Below are 26,637 nucleotides of genomic sequence, written 5' to 3'. Positions count from 1 at the left end.
GAAGAGTGCCCGGTGAGAAGAGTGCCCGGTGAGAAGAGTGCCCCGTGAGAAGAGTGCCCCGTGAGAAGAGTGCCCCGTGAGAAGAGTGCCCCGTGAGAAGAGTGCCCCGTGAGAAGAGTGCCCCGTGAGAAGAGTGCCCCGTGAGAAGAGTGCCCCGTGAGAAGAGTGCCCCGTGAGAAGAGTGCCCCGTGAGAAGAGTGCCCCGTGAGAAGAGTGCCCCGTGAGAAGAGTGCCCCGTGAGAAGAGTGCCCCGTGAGAAGAGTGCCCCGTGAGAAGAGTGCCCCGTGAGAAGAGTGCCCCGTGAGAAGAGTGCCCCGTGAGAAGAGTGCCCCGTGAGAAGAGTGCCCCGTGAGAAGAGTGCCCCGTGAGAAGAGTGCCCCGTGAGAAGAGTGCCCCGTGAGAAGAGTGCCCCGTGAGAAGAGTGCCCCGTGAGAAGAGTGCCCCGTGAGAAGAGTGCCCCGTGAGAAGAGTGCCCCGTGAGAAGAGTGCCCCGTGAGAAGAGTGCCCCGTGAGAAGAGTGCCCCGTGAGAAGAGTGCCCCGTGAGAAGAGTGCCCCGTGAGAAGAGTGCCCCGTGAGAAAAGTGCCCTGTGAGAAAAGTGCGAGTCTTTGGCTGCGAGTCTTCGGCGAGGAGGCTACGCTTGTTTTTTGAGCCGGAATTGTTTTTGACACCGAAGTGATGGCGCACAAGTTGGTGCAGTGTGTTTCCTGCAGGATGTGGGAAGGTAGAGACACTGCTGGAGCTTCTGGGAGCTACACCTGCAAGAACTGTGTCCAGGTGCAGCTCCTGACTGGACGTGTGGCAGAGTTGGAAAAGCAGCTGGTTGACCTCAGGGCCATGCGAGAGTTTCCTGGACAGGACCTTTTGTGAGGCTGTCACGCCAAGGGTCTAGGTCGAGCGAAGGTGGGAGACCGTTTCAGGGAGGAGCAAACGTGGACTACAGGAGACCCCGATGGCTATGCCTATTGCAAACAGGTACACCCTATTGGGAACTGTTGGGGCAGAAGACGCTTCCAGTCCGAGCGGCAGTCGCGTTGGCGGTTCTATCCCAGGCAAGGAAACTCGACCGGGGAGACCGAAGTCAGGAAGAGCCATAGTAGTCGGTGACTCCATTGTCCGAGGTACGGACAGTAGATTCTGTGGCGACAGGCGGGAGTCGAGGTTTGTTGCCTCCCTGGTGCCAGGGTTCAAGACATCACGGGGCGGCTTCAGAACATCCTAGCGAGGGAAGGTGATCAACCGGAAGTAGTTGTGCATGTGGGCACAAACGACATCGGGAGGAAGAGGAAGGAGATACTGCAGCGTGAGTTTAGGGAGTTAGGAAGAAGACTGAGAAGTAGGACGTCGAGGGTGGTTATCTCTGGACTGCTACCTGTACCTCGTGCTGGTGAGGGCAGGAACAGAGAGATCGGGGATATGAATGTATGGCTGAGGGGCTGGTGCAGGGAGCAGGGATTTAGATTTCTGGACCACTGGGATCTCTTCTGGGGTAGGGGTGACCTGTACAAAAGGGACGGGTTACACCTTAACAGCAGGGGGACCAACATTCTGGCAGGCAGGTTTGCTAGTGCTACGAGCGTGGCTTTAAACTAAGTAGTGGGGGGGAGGGGTTGACAAATTGGGAATATGGAGATGGAGTTAAAGGGGAAGCGAATACAGGAGAAACTGTAAAGGACTCTCGTATGAATGGGAAGGGAAGTTCTAGAAGGGATATGAGAGTAAGGTCAGGGCCAATAGTAAGGGAGGTAAATACCGAAGTTAAAGTGTTGTATTTAAATGCGTGAAGTATAAGAAATAAAGTGGATAAGCTTGAGGCTCAGTTAGACATTGGCAAGTATGATGTTGTGGGAATCACTGAGACATGGCTACAAGAGGACCAGGGCTGGGAGCTGAATATTCAGGGGTACACAACGTACAGAAAAAACAGGCAGGTGGGGAGAGGGGGCCGGGTAGTTCTGTTGGTAAGGAATGATATTCACTCCCTTGCAAGGAGTGACATAGAATCAGGAGATGTAGAATCAGTATGGATAGAGATGAGGAATTGTAAGGGTAAAAAGACCCTAATGGGAGTCATCTACAGGCCCCCAAACAGTAGCCTCGACATAGGGTGCAAGTTGAATCAGGAGCTAAAATTGGCATGTCACAAATGTAATGCTACGGTGGTCATGGGAGATTTCAACATGCAGGTAGACTGGGAAAATCAGGTTGGTAATGGACCCCAGGAAAGAGAGTTTGTGGAGTGCCTCCGAGATGGATTCTTAGAACAGCTTGTACTGGAGCCTACCAGGGAAAAGGCAATTCTGGATTTAGTGTTATGTAATGAACCTGACCTGATAAGGGGACTCGAGGTAAATGAGCCATTAGGAGGTAGTGACCACAATATGATAAGTTTTACTCTACAAATGGAGAGGGAGAAGGGAAAATCAGAGGTGTCAGTATTACAGTATAGCAAAGGGGATTACAGAGGCATGAGGCAGGAGTTGGACAAAATTGACTGGAAGGAGGCCCTAGCAGGGAAGACTGTGGAACAGAAATGGCAGGTATTCCTGGGAAAAATGCAGAAGTTGCAGGATCAAATTATCCCAAAGAGGAGGAAAGATTCTAAGGGGAGTAAGAGGCACCCGTGGCTGACAAGGGAAGTCAAGGACAGCATAAAAATAAAAGGGAAGAAGTATAATATAGCGAAGAAGAGTGGGAAGCCAGAGGATCGGGACTCTTTTAAAGAGCAACAGAAGATAACTAAAAAGGCAATACGGGGAGAAAAGATGAGGTACGAGGGTAAACTAGCCAATAATATAAAGGAGGATAGTAAAAGTTTTTTTAGGTATGTGAAGAGGAAAAAAATAGTCAAGGCAAATGTGGGTCCCTTGAAGACAGAAGCAGGGGAATTTATTATGGGGAACAAGGAAATGGCAGAAGAGTTGGACCGGTACTTTGGATCTGTCTTCACTGAGGAGGATACAAACAATCTCCCAGATGTTCTAGTGGCCAGAGATCCTAGGGTGACAGAGGAACTGGAGGAAATCCACATTAGGCAGGAAAAAGTTTTGGGTAGACTAATGGGACTCAAGGCTGATAAATCCCCAGGGCCTGATGGTCTGCATCCCAGGGTGCTTAAGGAGGTGGCTCTAGACATTGTGGATGCATTAGTAATTATTTTCCAATGTTCTATAGATTCCGGGTCAGTTCCTGTGGATTGGAGGGTAGCTAATGTTATCCCACTTTTCAAGAAAGGAGGGAGAGAGTAAACGGGAAATTATAGACCAGTTAGTCTGACATCAGTGGTGGGGAAGATGCTGGAGTCAATTATAAAAGACGAAATTGCGGAGCATTTGGATCGCAGTAACAGGATCGTTCCGAGTCAGCATGGATTTACGAAGGGGAAATCGTGCTTGACTAATCTACTGGAAGTTTTTGAGGATGTAACTAGGAAAATTGACAGGGGAGAGCCGGTGGATGTGGTGTACCTCGACTTTCAGAAAGCCTTCGACAAGGTCCCACATAGGAGATTGGTGGGCAAAATTAGAGCACATGGTATTGGAGGTAGGGTACTGACATGGATAGAAAGTTGGTTGACAGACAGAAAGCAAAGAGTGGGGATAAATGGGTCCCTTTCAGAATGGCAGGCAGTGACTAGTGGGGTACCGCAAGGCTCGGTGTTGGGACCGCAGCTATTTACAATATACATCAATGACTTGGATGAAGGGATTAAAAGTACCATTAGCAAATTTGCCGATGATACAAAGCTAGGTGGCAGTGTGAACTGTGAGGAAGATGCTGTGAGGTTGCAGGGTGACTTGGACAGGTTGTGTGAGTGGGCGGATGCATGGCAGATTCAGTTTAATGTGGATAAGTGTGAGGTTATCCACTTTGGTGGTAAGAATAGGAAGGCAGATTATTATTTGAATGGTGTCAAGTTAGGAAAAGGGGACGTACAACGTGATCTGGGTGTCTTAGTGCATCAGTCACTGAAAGGAAGCATGCAGGTACAGCAGGCAGTGAAGAAAGCCAATGGAATGTTGGCATTCATAACAAGAGGAGTTGAGTATAGGAGCAAAGAGGTCCTTCTGCCGTTGTACAGGGCCCTAGTGAGACCGCACCTGGAGTACTGTGTGCAGTTTTGGTCTCCAAATTTGAGGAAGGATATTCTTGCTATTGAGGGCGTGCAGCGTAGGTTTACTAGGTTAATTCCCGGAATGGCGGGACTGTCATATGTTGAAAGACAGGAGCGACTAGGTTTGTATAAACTGGAATTTAGAAGGATGAGAGGGGATCTTATCGAAACGTATAAGATTATTAAGGGGTTGGACATGTTAGAGGCAGGAAACATGTTCCCAATGTTGGGGGAGTCCAGAACCAGGGGCCACAGTTTAAGAATAAGGGGTAGGCCATTTAGTCAGAGAGTTGTGAATCTGTGGAATTCTCTGCCTCAGAGGGTAGTGGAGGCCAATTCTCTGAATACATTCAAGAGAGAGCTAGATAGAGCTCTTAAGGATAGCGGAGTCAGGGGGTACTGATGGAGAATGATCAGCCATGATCACATTGAATGGTGGTGCTGGCTCGAAGGGCCGAATGGCCTACTCCTGCACCTATTGTCTATTGTCTATAATTTCGTTAGCACGCAACGACCTTTTCCTGGTACCTCGGTAAACGTGACAATAAACTAAACTGATGCATTTCACTACTTCTGAGAAACAGCAACTAATTCAGAATTATCATGCTTTTCAGCGTCTGAATCACCTCCTAACAATTCATCAATTTCTTCCACTAGAATTGCCCAAAACACACCACAAATCAGTTTGTTTAATTTCCTGCTCCAGGTTATTAAGCTTCCCAGAGTCCCCTTTCTTTATTCATGCCTTCAGTCTCCTCTTAACTCTTCATCTCACTGAGAGCACCAAGCCATTCTTAGACATAAACACAAGGTGCTATCACCTTGCAAATGCCTTTTGAGATGCTGTTCCATTAAACTTTGCATGGTACAGCATGAGGCACTCATGTGGAAAACTCAAGGTTATAGTTTTCAAAAATGTTATCAAAACACAACGCAATTGCAGTTTGTGCAATTGTAGACACTTCCAAAGATTGTTGTTCTCAGCATTAGGATTTACAGGAACCCAAAATTAACTAGAAACTCTTAGATTTTTAAAAACAATGTATTTTGTATAAAACCGACAACAATTGAAATGCTGAAAGTCAGCAATGTTTCCAAGGATAACATGAATATACACCTTGAAAAGAACAAGTTTTTTGGGAGCATTGGGAATTGTATTTATACTATTAGAAAACTATAACATCTCGCAAAGTGATTTGCTGTATCATATCATCATATCATATCATATAGACAATAGACAATAGGTGCAGGAGTAGGCCATTCAGCCCTTCGAGCCAGCACCGCCATTCAATGCGATCATGGCTGATCACTCTCAATCAGTACCCCGTTCCTGCCTTCTCCCCATACCCCCTCACTCCGCTATCCTTAAGAGCTCTATCCAGCTCTCTCTTGAAAGCATCCAACGAACTGGCCTCCACTGCCTTCTGAGGCAGAGAATTCCACACCTTCACCACCCTCTGACTGAAAAAGTTCTTCCTCATCTCCGTTCTAAATGGCCTACCCCTTATTCTCAAACTGTGGCCCCTTGTTCTGGACTCCCCCAACATTGGGAACATGTTATCTGCCTCTAATGTGTCCAATCCCCTAATTATCTTATATGTTTCAATAAGATCCCCCCTCATCCTTCTAAATTCCAGTGTATACAAGCCCAATCGCTCCAGCCTTTCAACATACGACAGTCCCACCATTCCGGGAATTAACCTAGTGAACCTACGCTGCACGCCCTCCATAGCAAGAATATCCTTCCTCAAATTTGGAGACCAAAACTGCACACAGTACTCCAGGTGCGGTCTCACCAGGGCCCGGTACAACTGTAGAAGGACCTCTTTGCTCCTATACTCAACTCCTCTTGTTACGAAGGCCAACATTCCATTGGCTTTCTTCACTGCCTGCTGAACCTGCATGCTTCCTTTCATTGACTGATGCACTAGGACACCCAGATCTCGTTGAACTCCCCCTCCTCCTAACTTGACACCATTCAGATAATAATCTGCCTTTCTATTCTTTCTTCCAAAGTGAATAACCTCACACTTATCTACATTAAACTGCATCTGCCATGTATCCGCCCACTCACACAACCTGTCCAAGTCACCCTGCAGCCTTATTGCATCTTCCTCACAATTCACACTACCCCCCAACTTAGTATCATCTGCAAATTTGCTAATGGTACTTTTAATCCCTTCGTCTAAGTCATTAATGTATATCATATATATACAGCCGGAAACAGGCCTTTTCGGCCCTCCAAGTCCATGCCGCCCAGTGATCCCCGTACATTAACACTATCCTACACCCACTAGGGACAATTTTTACATTTACCCAGCCAATTAACCTACATACCTGTACGTCTTTAGAGTGTGGGAGGAAACCGAAGATCTCGGAGAAAACCCACACTTTTAAATGAGAAATCTTATTATTAAGCTTGAGAATAAAATCCACTGGAGTCAATTAAACTAAGTAACTTGTTACATATGGCAATGTTTAACCAAACAAAAATACCTGATGACAACATCATAGGCGTTGATTTTTTTCCCCAAGGTCCTATTTCGAAGTACTGCCCCATTGCCAATGACAATACAACGCAGACAAGATAAGCTATTAAAAGAAAGGAAAGCAGCATTTAAAACTACATTTCTGGTTGTAGAAGCAAGGAACTGCAGATGCTGGATAACAAAAAAAAAAGACAAAGTGCTGTAGTAACTTAGCTGTCCAAAAACGAAAAAGACAGAATGCTTGATTAACTCAGAGTCCAAATAGGGACCAGACCTGGCAAACTGTAGCCTGGAAGGGGGAACCCACTGAGCTGACCCGTGCTCATACCCCAAAGACAAGCGACTGGGAGGATGGAGCCGGCGATAACCAGCGCAATTGGTGAGGAGCAAGGCCAACTGGGAGAGGAGAGGGAATCTGGATCCGGCCTACTGCGCCCTCGAGTTCAGCTGCGGGGGGCGCACCCAGGGAACAAAAGGTGGATGGGGGAGGAGAGGGTTGTGGGTTCATTGGTCGATCCAAATGTCCAAGGAGGGAGACGGTTGGAAGCTGGTAGCAGTCTGGGGCTTGCCCGGAACTGGCATCACTCAAAATACCTAGAGCATGGGCTGGACTCCGAAATTGGTGCCAAAAACAAAGCACCTCTTTCACACGGGAGTAGACTATTTCTGTATAATTTGCCAATCCGGGATGTGCTTGGGTATGGCAAAATTCTACTGGGGCTGTTTGTAAGAAAATAATTTCATGGTGCGTTTGCACTTCACACATTTGACAATAAAAGCACCATTGAACCACATTATTATTTGATGGGATATCTATATATAATCTGAAGTTAAATTGGAAACAATTTCATCAAAATAAAAGTTACGCAGTGCAAGTTCACCCACTTCTTCAACTGGTGTGGAAGATCACAGTTCTCCAAGTTTTCAAGAATTGCTTGGAAATGTCTTTCTGGAAAATGAATAAAGGAAAAATGATGTCAAAAAATTGGAAGAAGCATTCAGCCTTCAGTGTGCTGCCTTAGGTCACCCAAGGCAGATATGCATCCTCAAGCAAGGCCAGCAACAATGAAATGAATGGCAGCTGAATATAAAAATAACAAAATATAAAAAGGAGATAGAAGTGCATCTATTTACTACACCACAGTAATCTGATGAACATTAGTGTTATATTTCTCTACAGGTACAAGAATGTTAATTTGAGCACCAATGAAAAAGTTTAGCTCTAACCTATACACGGTTTTAGTGTTCTATGATTTCATTAGCTTTTGTTCTAAACTTTATGTTATCTTTGTAAAAATATACCACAATTATGTTGGGCTGTGTTTTGTTCCACCTGTTTAAGGCTGCATCTATTTATTACACCATTTGAAAAATAGGGTTTATCATTGAAAAGAGGTAAGCATAAAAGAACAAGAAATTCATTTGGTTGTAAAAAAATGATGCATTCAAAGTATTTCCATTATCCAGCTAAGAACTCAAAGAAAGCATTGTGTTCTTCGATGCAATATTCCAGCATCTGCAGTTCCTTGTGTCTCCAACATCCAGTTATTTTCCAATATTTATAGCTTTTCTAAGTCCAAGATGACAATCTGTGGCCTGTACCAATCTTGCATTTCCCTTTCAAAACAAATGACAGAACTATAGCGGTGGTCTATGTCTCTCAATATTACCTGTGCTCAATGTGCCAAACGGCAGGGTTTCTGGCTTGACCATCGCATTAGCTGGCCAACTTTTGTGGCCGATGTCTGAAGAACACAAGAATGGGTTCTTGCTTTCTGATTTACTAAAACAAAAAAAAGTGAAGTTTAGGCTCAGCAAGAACAAAATATAACACAAACAATGCAACTTGATACAAGAACAACAGCTTTCTGGGCAATAAGGAAATCATACTTCACTTCGAAAGCAAAATGTAAAACCGCATGCAAATCTACTAATCTCCTGGAAAATTATAAGTAATTACAATCCCAATGCCTCAGCAGTTCTTATTTACCGACAGAACTGCCAAAATGTATTCATAATTATCAGTTGCAGCACATTGCTTTTGTATTTATCATGAATATAGAGTCCAGTGTGGAATCATGCAGATCAACAATTTCTTATTGCCTGGTGTGGGGAACCCTCATGTACAAGTCGCTCCAGGTTAGACCAGGGGGCAAGGACAGTTTCTTCATTGTTTCAATGGAGGGGAATAGTGCAGACTAGATATAACTAAACTTTATTAAAAAAACAAAACACTTAAATTTTAAAACTAAATTTAAATATCTCTAATGGTGTAAAAGTCACAGGCATTCATTTACCTTAGAAAAATAGATTGTTTGCCCCATGTCAAAAACTTCAGATACTTTTAAGTAATGCTTCCACTCCACCCTCTCCTTCCTCCTCTCCCTCCCCCATTCCATGTGATGCCTTTCAGGGAAAGGACTGTTGATAGGAATGACATTCTCTTCACGTTCCCCAGCACAAGGTAAATCAAGGCACTTTTTTTCCCTTATGGGTTAGCAGTAACTGCTGGAAGATCAACACTGACTGTAATTTCTTGGTACACAAATAAGCATAAATGTAAAGGATCAAACACTTCCTATTATATAAAATGTAACCTCAAGAATAGAAAACACAGATTAAGAGTAAACAACTCATGACTTGAAAATATCTTGCCATTTGTTCACCGTCACCTGGAATTACAATTCTGTTGCTATGAAAGGATACGCAGATATTTACAAAAGATGATATTAAATTCTGCTACTGATATTAAATTGGACAGCGTTTATGACAATTCCTATACACAATTCTGAGAACCTTCACAATGGCAAAGATAAAAATCAAGATTTTCGTTTCTAAGTGCAATTTCACTGCGAAGCAATTTTGAAAATATATTTGAAAAAATAGCTTCATGTGTATAAATATTTCAATTACAAAACAGGCCTTTAAAGAATAAACAGCAAAAGCTCATTTCCATTAGATGAAGATTTAGTTTCATGAAATCATGGTCAGCATAACCTCTGGATGAATGAAAGCAGATGTGCAATGTAAATAAAAAAATCCAGTTAGTAGAAACAAAGATAATGACATTGAAAGAACAAGACAAGTTTGGAAAAGAGACAAAGTGAGGAAAATTAAAGGAAATTATATGGAAACAAGAATAGAGTTGTAGTTCCAGCTATGTATGAATGTGAATGGGAAAGAAAGTGAATAACAGATAGGCCTGGAACCTAAGGGAACTAATCATAAAAGCGAAGTGACAGAAATACAGGGGTGGCACAGTGGCGCAGCGGTAGAATTGCTGCCTTAGCGCCAGAGACCTGGGTTGACGACATGACATTTCTTCAAAGCACAGTGTACGCCAGGGAAGCTTCAGATTGCTGCTATGTTTATGGGGTAAGGGAAGAATCCAATATCAATGTCCCAAACAACAGGCTTTCCAATTGGTTGCAAAGTATCAATTCCTGCTGCTCGGTATAGCAAGTACAACGCGATATCCCATTCATTATCCAGTCCCTAGTTAACCTAGGCCTATGGTAACAGATAGTCTTCACTTCCTCGCACAGATCGCATCAAGTGGCAGCTCCCGAACGAAGATGACTCCAAATGCTGTAAAGATGATATTTTTTGCAGATTCTCTCTTCTGAAACTACAGGTTTAAGCAGGCCAGGTCCCACTGGTAAATTATATACAAAACATGGCTTTAAAATAAAAAGTGTGCCCCAAGGGGCAGCAGGGTGGTGCAGTGGAAAAGTTGCTGCCTCGCAGCACCAGGGACCAGTGTTTGATTCTGACTACAGGTGTTTGACCACCGGGTGGCGACATACAATGGCTGCTTCGCCAACAGTCTGTCTCGTCCTTTTCTTTTTTTTGTTGTTTTTAGTATGTTGTTAAATGTATGTTTTAGTGTATCTTTAGCTTTGTATTATGTGAGGGTGGGGGACTTTTTAAAATCTCTTTCCTCGACAGAGATGCGATTTTTTTCCGTATCGTATCTCCGTCTGTGCTGCGGCCTAACATCGAGGAGCTTGCGGCCTCTTGCTGGCGATCGACTTTGGGAGCTCCAACCGCGGGAGCCTGTGGACTTAACATCGTGGAGCTGGCAGTCCCTTTGTCAGGAATCGACTTCAGGAGCCTGCGGACTCAACAATAGACAATAGGTGCAGGAGGAGGCCATTCGGCCCTTCGAGCCAGCACCGCCATTCAATGTGATCATGGCTGATCATTCTTAATCAGTACCCCGTTCCTGCCTTCTCCCCATACCCCCTGACTCCGCTATCCTTAAGAGCAATATCTAGCTCTCTCTTGAATGCATTCAGAGAATGCATCATGGAGCTTCCGGTCCCTCAGTTAGAGACTGACTTTGGGAGCTCCAACCGCAGGAGCTTTGACTGCCCCGATCGCAGGAGCTTTGATCGAAGATTGGGGGGAGCTTCCATCGCCCCGACTGCGGATGGTTCGATTGCCCCGTCCGCGGGAGAAATAAGAAGGAAAGAAGATAAGACTTTATTGCCTTCCATCACAGTGAGGAATGTGGGGGAGCTGCTGTGGTGGATGTTTATGTAGTTGCTTTTTTTCCTGGTATGACTGTATAGTAAATCAAATTTCACTGTACCTTAAATGGAACACGTGGCAACAAAGGGCCATTGAACCATTGTCTCTACGGAGTTCGTACATTCTCCCCGTGATCTCCTGTTTCCTCCCACATTCCAAAGACATACAGGTTTGTAGGTGAAATGGATTGGTATAATTGTAAATTGTCCCTAGTGTGTGTAGGATAGTGTTCGTGTGCGGGGATCACTGGTCGGTATGGATTTGGTGGGCCGAAGGGCTCATTTCTACGCTGTATCTCTAAACTAAACTAGTTTTCATTATTTGCTTTCAACCCTACTACATTCTGCTTAGTTCCTTATTTCTGACATATTTTGTCAATCCACCCATTTCTTTGCTTTTTACCCTTATAGACTGGGAGTTATTACTGATTAAGAAATCATGATTTTTGTTGCTGTTAAAGCTACACCTCTTATGTAAACTTCTGAAGATGGAGATTCCCCATCTGAGATACAAAGCTCTCAATCTTTAGCTCTAAAATCATTATTTTCTTATTTTAATATCTGGAAATAAGCAAAGGGTTTTTAACTTAAGGTAAAGCTGAAAGAAAGGATGGTTTCTTGTCAATCATTCCATTACTCAGGCTACAGTACAACTAATAATCAGAACTATTTGAAAATGATGATAGTTCAGTATCTCACTCAGGAAACATTTGTCATGCTCCCTCCCCTCTGATGCTCCATTTAAACTTGCCTAGTTTACTGTAAAATGTATTATTACATTGTCTAACATTTTAAAAAGTAAATTAAAATGTATCAGGAAATGAATAGAAATTACATTCAATATGTGGAAACTTTGTGGAAACTTTGCTGAATCAGAACCAAAGTCACAATGTGTCAGATTATCGGATTTTTGGTGTATTATTTTTAAGTCAATTCCCAGTCAATAGCAAGTCCATTGCTCTTGAATGATAGATCAAGAATCAGTCCTTTTCCTTTACACACTTCCATGCAATTAGATCTCCCTATCGCTTCTTCATTTCACCATCACCGGAGACAGACTAGTGACCGACATCTACTACAAACCTATTGACTCCCATTGACTACACTTCTTCCTGCCCAGTTTCCTGTAAAAACTCTATCCCCTACTCCCAATTCCACCGTCTACACCGCATCTGTGCCGAGGATGAGGTGTTCCATACAAAGGCATCGGAGATGTCCTCATTCTTTAGAAAACAGGGGTTGCCCTCTTCCATTATAGATGAGGCTCTCCTCTATATCCTGCAGTTCCGCTCTTGCTCCCCCTCCCCCTATTTGTAACAAGGATAGAGTCCCCCTTGTCCTCACCTTCCACCCCATCAGGCGTCGCATACAACATATTATCCTCCAACATTTCTGCCACCTCCAACGAGATCCCACTACTGGCCACATCTTCCCAGTTCCACCGCTTTCTGCTTTCCTCAGAGAACATTCCCTCCAAAACTCCCTGGTCCACTCATCCCTTCCCAACCAAACCACCCCCTCCCCAGGTACTTTCCCCTGCAACCGCAGGAGATGCAACACCTGTCATTTTACCTCCCCCCTCGACTCCATCCAAGGACCCAAACAGTCTTTCCAGGTGAGGCAGAGGTTCACCTGCACCTCCTCCAACCTTATCTACTGTACCCACTGTTCCAGATGTCAACCTCTGTACATTGGCAAGACCAAGCACAGGCTCGGCGATCGTTTCGCTGAACACCTCCGCTCAGTCCGTCTTAATCAACCTGATCTCTCGGTGGCTCAGAACTTTAACTCACCCTTCCATTCCCAATCGGACCTTTCTGTCCTGGGCCTCCTCCATTGTCAGAGTGAGGCCCAGCACAAATTGCAGGAACAGCACCTCATATTTCGCTTGGGTAGTTTACACTCCAGCGGTATGAACATTGACTTCTCCAACTTCAGATAGTCCCTGCTTTCCCTCTCTATCCCCTCCCCTTCCCAGTTCTCCCACTAGTCGTCCTGTCTCTGACTACATCCTATCTTTGTCCTTCCCCCTCCCCTGACATCAGTCTGAAGAAGGGTCTCGACCCGAAACGTCACCCATTCCTTCTCTCCCGTGATGCTGCCTGACCCGCTGAGTTACTCCAGCATTTTGTGTCTACCTTCGATTTAAACCAGCATCTGCAGTTATTTTTCCTACACTCCATGCAATTAGTGTTCATTCCACTATGTTGTTGCATGCTCCAATTTGAAAATCTAGAATGTTACTTCACAGAGGACAAGCGCATTCATTGATTTTAATCATTTTTTTTTAATATGTGGGCTATTTAGACAACTTACATTGGTTCAACATCCTCCGTCTTCTTCACTCCAGCAAACGGCAGAAGCAAGGTGGAATTCCTACCGTAAATACCACTAGGAAATAAGGTTTGCAACATGAGTGATGCAGAATAATGACACTTGTGCACCATCCATAAAAGCACCACTCTTTCCACTGTCGATTTAACTAAAAAATAGATAGACAATGCTTGTACCCATTTGTGTAGGAAGGAACTGCAGATGCTGGTTTAAACCAAAGATTGACACAAAAAGCTGAGTAACTGTCAGCATCTCAGGAGAGGAGGAATGGATGACGTTTCAGATCGAAATCCTTAAAACTAGTCAGGGGAAAGGGAAACGAGAGATATATACGATGTAGAGAGATAAAGAACAATAAATGAAACATATGCAAAAAAGCAAAACGATGATAAAGGAAACAGGCCATTGCTGTGTGTTGGGTGCAAACGAGAAGCTGGTGCAACTTAGGGATGGAGGGATGGAGAGAGAGGGAATGCCAGTGTTACTTAAAGTTAAAGAAATCAATATTCATACCACTGCCCAAGCAAAATATGAGATGCTGTTCCTCCAATTTGCGTGTATCCTCACTCTGACAATGGAGGAGACCTAGGACAGAAAGGTCAGTGTGGGAATGAGAAGGAGAATTAATGTGTTTAGCAACCGGGAAATCAGGTAGGTCCAGGCGGACTGAGCGACGGTGTTCAGCGAAACAATCGCCCAGTCTACGTTTGGTCTCACTGATGTATAAGAGTTCACATCTTGAACAACAGATACAGTAGATGAAGTTGGAGGAGGTGCAAGTGAAACTCTGCCTAACCTGAAAGGACTGAAAGGTCCCTGGACACAGTCGAGGGAGGAGGTATAGGGATAGGTGTTACATCTCCTGCGGTTGCAGGGGAAGGAACCTGGGGAGCGGGTGGTTTGGGCGGGAAGGGATGAGTTAACCAGAGAGTTGCGGAGAGAACGGTCTCTGCAGACAGCAGAAAGGGGTGGAGATGGGAAGATGTGACTAATGTCGGGATCCTGATGGAGGTGGCGAAAATGTCAGAGGATTATGTGTTGTGTGCGACAGTAGATGGGGTGAAAGGTAAGGAATTAGGGGACTCTTTACTGTTGCGACTAGGGGGAGGGGGAGCAAGGGTGGAGCTGCAGGGTACCGAGGAGACACGAGTGAGGGCCTCATCTATGATTGGAGAGGGGAGCCCTGTTCCCTGAAGAATGAGGATCTCTTGGGTGTCTTGGTATGGAACACATATTCTTTGGCGTAGATGCGGTGTAGACGGAGGAATTGGGAGTAGGATAGAGTCTTTGCAGGAAGCAGGGTGGGAAGAAGTGCAGTCGAGATAGTTTTGGAAATCAGTGGGCTTGTAATAGACGTCAGCCGATAAAGTAAATGTACTTTACTACACCTCACAGATATTTATCTTCTTTACAGGGGCAATAGCACTGTAACATGCAAAATATAAAGTGCTTTTCGTTTACTAGATCCAGACCTCCCAACATTTGATTTTACAAAATCATAATTTTGATGTCCAAAATTCAGAATGTTACGCCAAAATTCATAATATGGCGCGCAATGCAACCTTTCAGCAAACGAAAAGTATGCACGCCAAATGCGCATATGCGTTGTGCTACATTCATGTGTGAAAAATGACTTATTTCCAACAGTCTGTAGTTCTTGAACTACATGTACAATGTCAGGCCAATCATGAGTATATTCTGCTATTTATAGAAACAGAAATACTTTTTACAACACAAAGAAAAAATTGTTTTGTTTTGTTTTTTCTATTTTGCTTTTTCCTTACACATCCCAATTCTCTTGGTATTGAATAAAAGAATAATGGTCATTAAATTTATGACTAAGTTATGGAGAAAGAGTTTCATTTAAAACTGCACATACCTAATTTCATTGAAGACATACTTGCTCCAGTGGTCTTCAACAGCAAATCATGACGGTCCATGTCCCCCCCCACCACTATTCTCCCCCCTACCCCTCCCCACCCTTTACCCCTACCTCCACTCCCCCTCCCCCCAACCCCCATCCCCTCCTCTCCTCTCCCACCCCCCCTCCCCATCCCCACTCCCTTCCTCCTCCCCCCAACCCCCCCTCTCCCTCCCCCCTCCCCCCTCCCCCTATCCCCTCTCAACATCAACGGGCCCCATTTAGAACGGAGATGAGGAAGAACTTTTTTAGTCAGAGAGTGGTGAAGGTGTGGAATTCTCTGCCTCAGAATGCAGTGGAGGCCAGTTCGTTGGATGCTTTCAAGAGAGAGCTGGATAGAGCTCTTAAGGATAGCGGAGTGAGGGGGTATGGGGAGAAGGCAGGAACGGGGTACTGATTGAGAATGATCATCCATGATCGCATTGAATGGTGGTGCTGGCTCGAAGGGCTGAATGGCCTACTCCTGCACCTATTGTCTATTGTCTATTGTCTATTGCCTCACTCTACGCGGCAAGGCCCGGCAAGCGGCGGGGCCGGGCGAGCGGCAGGACCGGGGGGGGGGCATGTGTTTTGCAGAAAAATGTGAGGCGAAATCGGAATGGCGGAAATGAAATAAGAAAGCTGAAACTTTCCGCCAAATTCGGAAGGGTTGGGAGGTCTGTAGATCTATTCCAAAAGAAAAACATGATAGTTTAACCTCCTGCCTCCTGTTACATGGTGAATTTACACCCAATAAATCTATTTATTGCCTCTCCCAAGATCCTTAAGTTCCACTTCGTTGGCATATTCTCCCATCGTGCTTTCCCAGTACACAAGCTCTTGGGTTAAACATATTACAACCCGTTTCTTTAATTTTCGACATCAATGTCCTTTTGTGTAAACCAGCATCTGCGGTTCCTTGTTTCTACATTATATTTTGCAAGTTGCAGAGGTAATTGCACCTGCATGCACAGATCATGAATTTGAAAGGAACAAAATCTCATGGTTCAGCAACTAAAGTATTTAAGAGACAATTGTTCCATCGAATACTGTGCGGCTTATTTTTATGACGCTATGTTCATGATTTGCCTTAAAAGCCACGGTCTTTGGTACAAATTGTACTAAAGATGTCTAAACTATAGCAAAATGAGAAGAAATATTAATAGTTTTCATGTGTAGGAAGGAACTGCAGATGCTGGTTTAAACTGAAGATAGACACAAATGCTGGAGTAACTCAGCGGGAAAGACAGCATCTCTGGAGAGAAGGAATGGGTGACGTTTCGGGTCGAGACCCTTCTTCAGACTGACTCTTTTTCAATCTGAAGAAAGGCCACCCATTCCTTCTCTAGAGATCTGCCTATCCCGCTGAGTTACTCCAGCGTTTGGTGTCTATTAATAGTTTTCATTCACCACTCTACACCATTCTGAGCTCTATCTTCAACCTTCACTCTTGCACCAATGATAACCAACTGAGCTCCAGGAGCAGCATCCTACTTTTCAAAGCATCCAAGGAGGGGGTAGATAAATCTGGGGAATTAAAGGTCTGTGTGAAACTGGCACAGAAGCCACAAACACACCAAATGGCACTGCTGGCTTCAGTGGGCAAGCGGCCTATTCCTGCGTTCGATACAGTGGACCACACCATCCTTATTGACCATCTCCGGTACGCGGTTGGCATTGATGGCACTGCCCTGAGCTGGTTCGCTTCGTACCTAAAAGATAGGAGTTTCGCCATCAACATAGGCAGTTATTCCTCTGCTCCAGCTAGCCTCTCCTGCGGAGTTCCACAAGGCTCCATCCTAGGCCCCATTCTCTTCACTCTATACATGCTTCCCCTTGGCCAAATCATTCAAAGGCACGGCATTTCTTTCCACTGCTATGCCGATGACACTCAGCTTTACCTCCCCCTGAAACCCAACAACCAGTCAAATTTAAACAGCCTCTTACACTGCCTTGAGGACATAAAATGTTGGATGGCACAGAACTTCCTCCAATTAAATGAAAGCAAGTCTGAGGTCATCCTATTCGGCCCCCCCGACTCCATCAAATCGATAACAGGCAGTCTTGGAAGTCTATCCTGCCTAGTCAAACCGCATGTCAAAAACCTCAGCATGATATTTGACTCTGCATTAAAATTTGATAAGCAAGTCAACGCTGTGGTAAAAGCCAGCTTCTTCCAACTTCGAACCATAGCTAAAATCAAACCTTTCCTCCAATTCGACGACAAAGAAAAAATCATTCACGCTTTCATTTCCTCCCGCCTAGACTACTGCAACTCCCTATACACTGGGATCAGCCAATCTTCCCTGTCCCGCCTGCAACTGGTCCAAAACGCCGCAGCGAGACTCCTCACGGGTACCCGTAAAAGGGACCACATCACCCCGATTCTGGCCTCTCTCCACTGGCTCCCTGTACGGTACAGAATCAACTTCAAGCTCCTCCTATTCACGTATAAAACCCTAAATGGACATTCCCCCCCCTACATCAAAAATCTTCTAACCCCCCTCTCTAACTCCAGGTCCCTCAGGGCGGCCAACTTGGGGCTACTCACTATCCCGCGGTCTAGGCTTAAGCTCAGGGGTGACCGCGCTTTTGCGGTTGCAGCTCCTAGACTGTGGAACAGCATCCCTCTCCCCATCAGAACTGCCCCCTCCATCGACTCCTTTAAGTCCAGGCTCAAAACCTATTTCTACTCCCTATCGTTTGAGGCTCATTGAGGAGGCGCTGTGAACTGTTTGCGTGCTACTGTATGTTTCATTTTTTTTCCTTTGTACCTAATCAGATGTACAGCACTTTGGTCAACGTGGGTTGTTTTTAAATGTGCTATACAAATAAAATTGACTTGACTTGACTTGACTTGCTCTTTTTTCTTGTGTACTTTACTGCCATCAGGACTTAATATTTAATTTAACAATTTCAGGTTGTTTTCTCCTCACCCCAAAGTTGTGCTCACAATTAGTTTCACTTTTTTTTGACACTATGGTTTTCAAAATAGTCATCAACTAGATGGTCTTGACCTTCAATCTACCGCTTCGGAGATCTTCGAACTATCTTTACTCAGGCTTCACTGATCTTTAGCCTGCACTAAACATTTTTCCATTTAGCCTGTATCTGTACACTGTGGACAGCTTGATTGTAATCATTTATAGTCTTTTCGCTGACTGGATAGCTTGCAACAAGACAGCTTTCCACTGTACCTTGGCACACGTGGCAATAATAAAACTAAAATTTAACTTTGGGCTGCACCCTATCACAAACAGACATTTCTTATGTTCTCTCTCTCCCTACCCCCCACTTTTTAAAATCCCCCCCTACCCCACCTCTATTTAAAATCTAGTTGACATCTGAAAAAGCAAGATACATCAGATAGGCAAGGTGAGAGGGATGATGGGCAGATAGGGTCAGGTGGAGGGAGCTTAGAGACGGAAGCCAGATGATGATAAGTGGTATCAGATATAGTTTAAACTATATGTTTGACATTTGTTTTGAGTCAAAACCTTGGGCTTAATGGAAGAGAAAGCATTTGCAATCTTGGGACGATGGGCAGATGAGGGGGGGGGGGGCAGATAGGAAAGTAGACCTCCCACACCTGGTTTCATCAGCTCATCCCGCATTCACCTCTACAGATGTGTTTGTTCTTCCTTGGCCTACCCTCCGTCACCTGTTCATCATCCCGGACTCGAATAGTCACCATTTCTCTTCCCACTCGTGCTACCTGATGCGCTTCTGTAATTTTCTATTTTTGAATTAACATTAATAGTTAAGTGAAGTTGGCTAGGGACAGTGTGGTACAAGAGGGATGAATCACTACAAACCGTGGCAGAAGGGGGACAAGGCAGGTGGGGAGAGGGGAGGGAATAAGGAAAAAGAGTGTTTGTAGAGGTTACCCAAAATGACAGAGCCCAACATTCATATCATTGGGCTGTAAGCAACCCAAGCAAAATACGAGGTGCTGTTCCTCCAATTTGCATGTGCAAAGGCTTCAGTCTGACAATGGAGGAGGCCTAGTACAGAATGGTTAGTATGGGAATGGGAAGGGGGGTTATAAAGGTTAGCAACCAAGAGATCCAGTGGATCTTGATGGACCAAATGTAGGTGTTCAGTGAAACAATTAACAAATCTACGCTTTGTCTCGCCAATGCACAGGAGCCCACAACGGGAACACTGGCTGAAGTTAAAGGAGGTGCATGTGAACCTCTGTCTCACCTCGAAGGACTGTTGGGGTCCTTGGGTGGAGTCAAGGGAGGAGGTATAAGGACAGGTGATGCAAGGGAAAGTGCTTAGGGACGGGGTGGTTTGGATGGGAAGGGATAAGTGGACCAAGGAGTTGCAGAAGGCGGAAAGGGGTGGGGATGGAAAGATGTGAACAGTGTTGGGATCATGTTGGAGGTGATGGAAATGTCAGATGATGATGTGTTGGATAGGGAGGCTGGTGGGGTGAATGGTGAAGACCAGGGGAATACTGTCCTAGTATCGTCTGAGGAGAGAGGGAGCGAGAGCAGAACTACGGAACACAGAAGAGACACATGCGAGGGACCCATCATGTATCTGTACACTGTAAATAGCTTGATAGTAATCATGTACTGTCTTTCTGCTAACTGGATAGCATGCAACAAAAGCTTCTCACTGTAACTCAGTACACGTGACAATAGACAAAACTGAACTGAACTCCGATAGAAGGGGTTAAGTCACGTTCACTGAGAAAGTATAATGACAGCATCTGCAGTTCCGTCTTTTTACATACTTTCTCATCACGTACATATACACCAAAGTTAAAACTCAAACAGCACAATACATAAAAATACAGCAATGTGTAGGGTTGTTGCAAGAAATCCAAACAGTCAAAACCCAAGAATACAGCAATAGGTGGATTTTGAGACCATGGGAGGGTTTAAAAGGAGCAGAAGCAAACATCAAGAAGCAAGAAGTAGTCTCACAGGACAACACCTTGTTGATAATGGCAAGTATATATTTGCCCTTTAAATCAGGATAATGGTTTAATCTCGATTTATTAAAAGGAATGTGTTAATCACATCATGGAGAAAGACTAGCCACATTTTCCATTAACATAACTGGACTCGAAAGTACAACTACAACCTACAAGGGATCTGTGATACCCTCCCTCCAAGAAGTGAAGAGGATGTGTAGAAGAGGATGTGCGACGCGTCATCTATTATGGATAAGCAAGCTGCAACTGCTAACAACACAAACTGCTACAGATCATTAGGAGAGCACACTGATCCACCAACCACCCGGATACAAGTGAAGCTGAGATCCATATAGTGCAATACAGAGGTAGAATTACCATTGAACATTAACCGCAAAAGCAAGAATTGAGAGCAGCATCTTTTATATTAATCAGGAAAATCAAGTTAAAAAAAAATCTCATGGTACATTTATGAATATATAGCCTAGGGAATTTTCTCCAAGTAGAAATTTCTGCTTACTTCAATGCATACGATTATCGAATTAAGAATGTTTTTAAAAAAAACATGTTTAGAAGTATGAACTCTTGCAAATTACTTACCACTGCTACAATGGTTTAGTAAAGAGGGTTAGGACATACTGCAGATGTGTGAAAAGATGCAGTCTAAACAAACACATATTTAAAATGACAGCAGTACTCCATATAGCACAACCAATTATAAATAACATTGATAGGTCACAATAAAACAACATACCTACGGAATTGAATTTTCTCATTAATTAAGTAATAGGTGGAGCCTAGAATCACCAGCAACATCACCGACAACTTGAGATATCGCTGCCTCTTCATACTGCTGAGGCCTGAAACAAAAAACAGGGGAAGGATACTAATTTGTCAGGAAATTACTCGGAAAAACCCATACTCCAATCCAATTTAATCAAAACATTATAAAAAGGTTTAAAATTAGTCAAATTAATGCACAGCACGCTCAAATGTGTCTTGACCAGCGCTATGAGAGGATATGCTTCCTCTCCAGCAGGGCATAGGTCTAGAAAATGTGTTCTATTGTTTATATCCTCAACACAGCTACATGGAAGCAGTGAGATGACACGAGTCACAGATTACATGAAAGGAACGGCGGTTGTCAACTGCAAAAAAAAAAAAAATGCTGGAGGAACTCGGCAGCTTAGGCACCATCTGGGGAGGAAAGTAGACAGATGGGTCAGGACCCTTCTTCAGACTTGTCAACTTGTGGTTTAACAGTAAGTTTGCAAATTTTCTTTCTCAAAAAGTGATTTTAATAGCTTTATTTCCCAGATGGCTCAAACATTTGATCAATCACCATGAACTGCCTAGTTAAATGTATAAATGTTTTAAACAAAGCATGTTCATGGAATGAAATCAGAAATGAACAAATATATCCAATGGATTCAAACCAATCTTTCATGTGCTAAAGCACTCCTAAAACATACAATATTGCCTGGTGCTCCACCAGCCACTCCAGTCCTAACTGACTCAAGTTTTATTAAAAAAGACAAAGTGCTGGAGTAATTCAGTGGATTAGGTAGCATCTCTGGAGAAAAAGGATATTTCGGGTCCAGACCCTTCTTCAGCCAAATATATCCAAAGTATCCAATGAATTTGTTCTTTATTAGTGTGAGAAAACAATTGACGATTAAGAAAGTTAGGATACTCCAACTTCTGTGAACCAGGGGCCACAGTTTAAGAATAAGGGGTAGGCCATTTAGAACGGAGATGAGGAAAAACTTTTTCACTCAGAGAGTTGTGAAGTTGTGGAATTCTCTGCCTCTGAAGGCAGTGGAGGCCAATTCTCTGGATGCTTTCGAGAGAGAGTTAGCTCTATCTAACTCTTAATGATAGCGGAGTCAAGGGATATGGGGAGAAGGCAGGAACGGGGTACTGATTGTAGATGATCAGCCATGATTACAGTGAATGGCGGTGCTGGCTCGAAGGGCCGAATGGCCTACTCCTGCACCTATTGTCTAAAGACAAATACAAAACCAAGAGTTTTAAATATACAGCTAAATTACAGAGGTTAATGACATTTGTGGCAAAACAAAAAGTAAAGGTCTGTAAATAGGCGAGAGAGAGAAAAGAGTTAATATTTCTGGTGAAAGTTAGAGATTTGAAGTACAGGAAAAGTGCAAACGAATGACAAGCCACAGTCCGAGTGGGACAAAGAAAATGATCCAGGATTTTAAGATTTTGGGGATTAGTGTTCTGTAATCTTCAAGCACAATAGATTCTGAAGCGTAGCTGAAATAGAAAGATCCTGCAAAGCTGTGGCGCTCAAATGGCAATCATTAGGTCCTCAGTTTAGCATTACTGTGGTGCCTTACTAACGTTTTATGGTATGATGATTAATGTTTCAGGATTTCAAAGACGAACACCCTCTCCTTTGATAACTTAGAAACAAATTCATGTTATGATGTGAATTTGGCATCTAGCTCGTGGTTGGTGGTTGGTGGTCCAATAATAGTGTCCATTCATTCCAAATCCAAAAGATTAGCGTTTTCAAAAAAGAAAGGACTGTAGTCAAGGCCTGAATAGAAACAGTCAACATGGATTTGTGCCTGGAAGGTCATGTTTGACTAATCTTCTTGAATTTTTTGAAGAGGTTACCAGGGAAATTGATAAGGGCAAGGCTGTGGATGTTGTCTATATGGACTTCAGTAAGGCATTTGACAAGGTTCCACATGGAAGGTTGATTAAGAAGGTTAAATCGTTGGGTATTAATAGTGAGGTTGCAAGATGGATTCAACAATGGCTGAATGGGAGATACCAGAGGGTAACGGTTGACAATTGTATGTCAGGTTGGAGGCCAGTGTCTAGTGGAGTGCCCCAAGGATCTGTGTTGGGTCCACTGTTGTTTGTCATTTACATTAATGATCTGGATGATGGTGTGGCAAATTGGATTAGTAAATATGCAGATGATACTAAGATAGGTGGAGTAGTTGATAGTGAGGTAGATTTTCAAAGTCTACAGAGAGACTTGGGCCTTTTGGAAGGGTGGGCTGAAAGATGGCAGATGGAGTTTAATGCTGATAAGTGTGAGGTGCTGCATTTTGGTAGGACAAATCAAAATAGGACGTACAGGGTAAATGGTAGGGAATTGAGGAATGCAGTGGAACAGAGGGATCTGGGAATAACTGTGCATTGTTCCCTGAAGGTGGAATCTCATGTGGATAGGGTGGTGAAGAAGGCGTTTGGTATGCTTGCCTTTATAAATCAGAGCATCGAGTATAGAAGTTGGGATGTAATGTTGAAATTGTACAGGGCATTGGTGAGGCCGAATCTGGAGTATGGTGTGCAGTTCTGGTCGCCAAATTATAGGAAGGATGTCGACAAAATGGAGAGGGTACAGAGGAGATTTACTAGAATGTTGCCTGGGTTTCAGCACTTAGGCTACAGAGAGAGGTTGAACAGGTTGGGTCTTTATTCTTTGGAGCGTAGAAGGTTGAGGGGGGACTTGATAGAGGTTTTTAAAATTATGAGAGGGACGGACAGAGTTGACGTGGGTAGGCTTTTCCCTTTGAGAGTGGGGAAGATTCCAACAAGGGGACATAGCTTCAGAATTGAGGGACAAAGGTTTAGGGGTAACATGAGGGGGAACTTCTTTACTCAGAGGGTTGTGGCTGTATGGAATGGGCTTCCGGTGGAAGTGGTGGAGGCTGGCTCGATTTTATTATTTAAGAGTAAATTGGATAGGTATATGGATAGGAGGGGATTGGAGGGTTATGGTCTGAGTGCAGGTAGATGAGACTAGGTCAGGGAGAATGGTCGGCGTGGACTGGTAGGGCCGGATAGGCCTGTTTCCATGCTGTAGTTGTTATATGTTATATGTTATATGTTAGTCATTATTCTTAAATGACAAAGTAGTTTAGTGTAACCCCATTATTTTCTTCTACAAAAAGATGAATTTAACCAAAAAACAATCCGTAAAACACCGTCATATTTAGGCATAGTCTTTGTCTAACCTGAAACAATATACCATTCTATAGTGAAGTTAATTTTGATAGCTACAAATTATTTGGTCAATTAAATTTCTCTGCAGGAGAGAAATTGATTGTTTCCAGGTTCAGCTTTTCAAAGCAACCATTATCCAAACACTGAACAATATCCATTCTTGAGCAAAGAGAAATAGCAAAGCATAATGCCCGCCTTTTCCATGACAAAACTGGTACAGGGTCACTCTCTGCCCTCTTGATTTTATTGCACTACATTAAATCAAAAAAGCACGTGAATAGAATCACCATTGGAAACAGTTACATTGAAACAGGAACTGGAGTTAGAAAATTAACCGCATAACTCTTTCCTGTTCGCAAAAAGAAAATTCCAGGCCATTTCCACACTCTTCCTGTGCAAAAATGTTCTAACTTTACTCCTGAAGGTCTGGCTCCAGCTCTGCAATCTGGCTGGCAGTCCTGGACTTTCCAACGAGCAGAAATAGTTTATTTCTCTCTTTCAGTACCTCTTAAAACTTTGATCAATTCCCCCTTGTTCTCCTCCCCCCCACAAACATTTAGCTTCCAGGTTATACATCACCCATTTCTTAAGCCTTTTTGTGGTTTAAACATTGAAGGGTTCTGGTAAATGAATACTCTACTTGCTCTGTGACAAAAGATTCCATATGCCCAGAACAATTGACAGTGCTCTAGTTGCAGTCTAACCAGGCCTTTTTTTTGGAGTGAGCATTATTTTTCAATTCCTACTCCATATTCTGGTTCCATATTTATGAACATTTTTATTTCTCTGCATTTCTATGACATTTCAATGACCCTTATAAATGGACACCATTCGCTTATTTTGACTCCCATAGATTTTAACTTTTCAAATTGAAGGAAAGAGGAACTAAATATTTAATGTCTGATGTAGATTGCATCACTTCCATTTGTAATGGATCTGTTTATTCTGTTTCCAATGCCATTTCCATTTATATCTTGAGCAACCTTCCTCACACAACGTTCTATATTCGTAAGCTAATTAAGACGATAAGAGAGTAGTTGTGGCCTAATCGAGATTCCACTGGGTCTCCACTAGTCACTTTTCTACCAATGAAAGCACTTCCATTATTCCTGCTCTCTGCCTTCTGCAAACTAATTTATTATCCAGATCAATAATTTATTTTTCACCGAACTTAAAACTTTGCCAATTCATTATGAGGGACTTTCTATCTGGAACGCAGTATCAAATAATATTCTTTAGACTTTACTTTAGAGATACAGCACGGAAACAGGCCCTTTGGCTCATCGAGTCGGCACCGACCAGCGATCACCCTGTACACTAACATTATCCTCCAAAATTTCACAACTTTTTACCAAAGTCAATGATCCTACAAACCTGTACGTTTTTGGAGTGTAGGAGGAAACTGGAGCACCTGGAGAAAACCCATGCAGTCACAGTGAGAACGTATAAACTCCAAACAGACAGCACCCGTAAGGCAGCAACTCTACCACTGTGCCACTGCACTGCCCCGACAATCATGGTCATTTGATGTTGTCTCTTACCAAATTAAAGCAATGAAATCAAGCATAACTGAATTCATAGACACAAGGAACTGCAGATGCTGATGTACAAAAAAAAGAGTAAAAAACACTGGAGTAACACAGCGGGTCAGGCAGCATCTCTGGAGCATGTGGAAAGGCGATGTTATGGGTTTGGGACTATTTATCAGTCTGAAGAAGAATCCCGATCCAAAACATTGTCTATCCATGTCCTCTGAAGATGTTGCCTGATCTGCTGAGTTACTCCACCACTGTGTCTATGAAAGAAGTCACAATGGCTTTTTTTTAACATGATATAAATTTTCAAGATATCCAGAACCTAGCTGAGAATTTGTAAGACTAAACCAAGGATATATGAAAGTTCTGATACAACTGTTCTCTTTAGTTAGAAAACGTACGCACATCACTCGGTTAAGGAATGATAATATAATAAACCCTTGTTTTTACGGACCTCTTTAGAATGGATTTTGGATATAGAGGATGGACCTACCAAACTTCAGCGCCAGGCCGGACTGCCGATGCCACACTAACCCGCACCGCCTCCCCGACCATTTAGTCGGATGTGCATGCCAACGCCATCCCCAGCCGCTTCCGACGCCACTGCTGGCCACTTCCGGGCCACGTTTGGCGCCTCCATCCCCGACCCACATAGTTTCCTCGACTGCGCCTGCCGCCGCCACCTCCCTTGTTGCTGTATTAGACCTCGGAGCTTCGAGCTGGCAAAGCTTTGGTTTAATGTTTCAGCTGAATAAAGGCACCTCTGTCATTGCAGTTCTTGCTCAGCCTAAATTTTATTGTTGGGTCTCTACACATTAAA

At 43.7% G+C, this 26,637-nt stretch overlaps 1 protein-coding gene across 9 annotated transcripts in view; it reads right to left on the bottom strand.

The window, feature by feature from the left end:
• Positions 1-26,637, bottom strand: part of LOC144598934 (type 2 lactosamine alpha-2,3-sialyltransferase-like) — a 55,704-nt gene that overhangs the window by 9,093 nt on the left and 19,974 nt on the right. For 4 of the 9 annotated variants that reach the window (XM_078409560.1, XM_078409564.1, XM_078409561.1 and 1 more), the window contains exons 2-6: positions 21,050-21,155; positions 13,451-13,525; positions 8,273-8,385; positions 7,488-7,551; positions 6,610-6,705 (exon numbers count right to left, since the gene is read on the bottom strand). In XM_078409560.1, the coding sequence (XP_078265686.1) occupies positions 6,610-6,705; positions 7,488-7,551; positions 8,273-8,385; positions 13,451-13,525; positions 21,050-21,155 (454 nt within the window). Of the gene's footprint in view, positions 1-6,609; positions 6,706-7,487; positions 7,552-8,272; positions 8,386-13,450; positions 13,526-16,945; positions 17,081-21,049; positions 21,156-26,637 lie in introns of all 9 variants that reach the window. The other 5 variants (XM_078409563.1, XM_078409565.1, XM_078409566.1 and 2 more) reach the window with 2 other exon arrangements.

Source organism: Rhinoraja longicauda, chromosome 12 (assembly GCF_053455715.1).
Source record: "Rhinoraja longicauda isolate Sanriku21f chromosome 12, sRhiLon1.1, whole genome shotgun sequence".
Classification (NCBI taxonomy): domain Eukaryota; kingdom Metazoa; phylum Chordata; class Chondrichthyes; order Rajiformes; family Arhynchobatidae; genus Rhinoraja; species Rhinoraja longicauda.
This window is presented reverse-complemented; position numbering and strand designations above follow the sequence as displayed.